Source organism: Panicum virgatum, chromosome 8N, assembly GCF_016808335.1.
Source record: "Panicum virgatum strain AP13 chromosome 8N, P.virgatum_v5, whole genome shotgun sequence".
NCBI classification, from domain to species: Eukaryota; Viridiplantae; Streptophyta; class Magnoliopsida; order Poales; family Poaceae; genus Panicum; species Panicum virgatum.
In genome coordinates, this window is record NC_053152.1 from 2,339,019 (window position 1) to 2,340,673 (window position 1,655).

The window sequence follows — 1,655 nt, forward strand, 5'->3', positions numbered from 1 at the left end:
AGAACAGTACTGATGGATCTCAAGGAATTTCCATACATAGGACATGTCTGTAGCTCTGCAGTTCAATAGTTCAGGTTACTGAATAACTAAATTACCCTTGTTTGGTTTGGTCCCTCATCGTCACTCGTTGAACCTCTGTTTCTTTTTGCCGGAACACTTGTTGGTTCTCCTTACCTTACGTATCACAACTGTGCGCTGTGTACCTGAAATAAGCTGCAGTGGCTTGCAGCAGGGTTTCCTGTTTTCAGCCATAGCCCATAGTATGCATGGATTTCCTGACCATTAACAAAGATCAACACTTAGCCAAAGCTAGTTTTGCTCCTAATGACTACTAGAGGACACAGAGTCACAGAGTATGGCACCAAAAAATAGAGACCAGCTTGGTTTCCAGGATCATCTTTACCTCTTCTTTACAAATTACAAGCATGCTTGCATGCATGTGAGCAGCAAGAAAAGATGAAGAGAATCCCCATCTCAAAACTCCTACCATATCTTTATCAACACTACCTCTATATATTTACATGTATATATATGCTATCTACCATATGTTTTGCTTACGCTTATTCCAAAAAGTACCCTGTAACTTGTAAGTAGGATCGATCGATGATCTTGCAACCTTTCTTTTCTGCAACTTCTGATATCCTCTGAACAATCCCCAAGGCTACTATAGATCACTGCCCTCTGGTATGCTCTCCAGCGCAGGCCGCCACCCTCCACAGCACTCCTGCTGCTGTTCACGATCGATTGCCGCGTCTTTGCGCATGAGAGACACCATGTCGTCCAGCGACATGCCCTCCTTGTCGAGCATCTTCTTCAGCTCCTGCTTGCTGATCACCAGCTTCACCCTGACGGCGCCTGCAGGGTCGACGACAGCCGGCGCCGGCGCCTTCACCGGGAGCACGCTCGGGTCGGTGAGGGCCTCCTGGACCTTCAAGCTGCCGGGGGACGGCATCTTGAGGACCTCGCTGCCGCCGACGACGGTCATGATCTTGATCTCCTTCCTGTCCTGAATCACCAGGCAATTTCCCATGACGATGACTGATCAATAGCTAGACGATGGATAGCTGCAAGGAGAGCTAGAATTGTGGTGAGCTCTTGAGGCACACACGGTTTGGAAGATCGCAGTTCACAAATGTGTGGTAGTAGTGCCTGTGTGCAAGTGAGAGGGGGGCTAGAGGCACAAGTGGATTGTTGTATTTAAAGGAAGTGCTTTGTGAATTTGGCCACACGATTAAGAGGATATTTCATTAATGCCACTGGCCGACCAATGGAAGTTGCTTCATGCCAAAGCTTATTGGCTATAATGACTAGCCCACTCAGTAGAAACGAGGGACACTGACAGGTCGATCTAGAAAAGATGGTGGGGTATGTGCGCAATGCACTAGGGTACAATTCACACATAGTTATCTTTTATGGACGACTCTGACAGAAATTACACTGATCATAATTGTTACTATCTTGCTTAAATAAAGAAATGTTACTTTTTTCATGAGAACGTGCCTAAGCAGAGTAGAACGATCGTTATAAACCTTAATAGGCGAGGGTATTAAGACGGTTACACAACACCACCAAGCTAGTGGGGTGACCTCAACACCAAACAAGAGCAGCAAGAACAAGGGAGGAAACACACTCAAACCCACAAATCTAGACACAAC

At 46.4% G+C, this 1,655-nt stretch overlaps 1 protein-coding gene across 1 annotated transcript; it reads right to left on the reverse strand.

Moving 5' to 3' along the window:
• Positions 1–356: 356 nt before the first annotated feature.
• LOC120686614 lies at positions 357–1,178 on the reverse strand. The gene has a single exon (XM_039968820.1). The coding sequence runs from the start codon at positions 1,028–1,030 to the stop codon at positions 665–667; it is 366 nt and encodes a 121-aa protein (XP_039824754.1). The 5' UTR covers positions 1,031–1,178; the 3' UTR covers positions 357–664.
• Positions 1,179–1,655: the final 477 nt, after the last annotated feature.

What these genes read in the sequence shown, in the direction of transcription:
- LOC120686614 (XM_039968820.1), bottom strand. Translation starts at nt 1,030, where the DNA reads ATGGGAAATTGCCTGGTGATTCAGGACAGGAAGGAGATCAAGATCATG.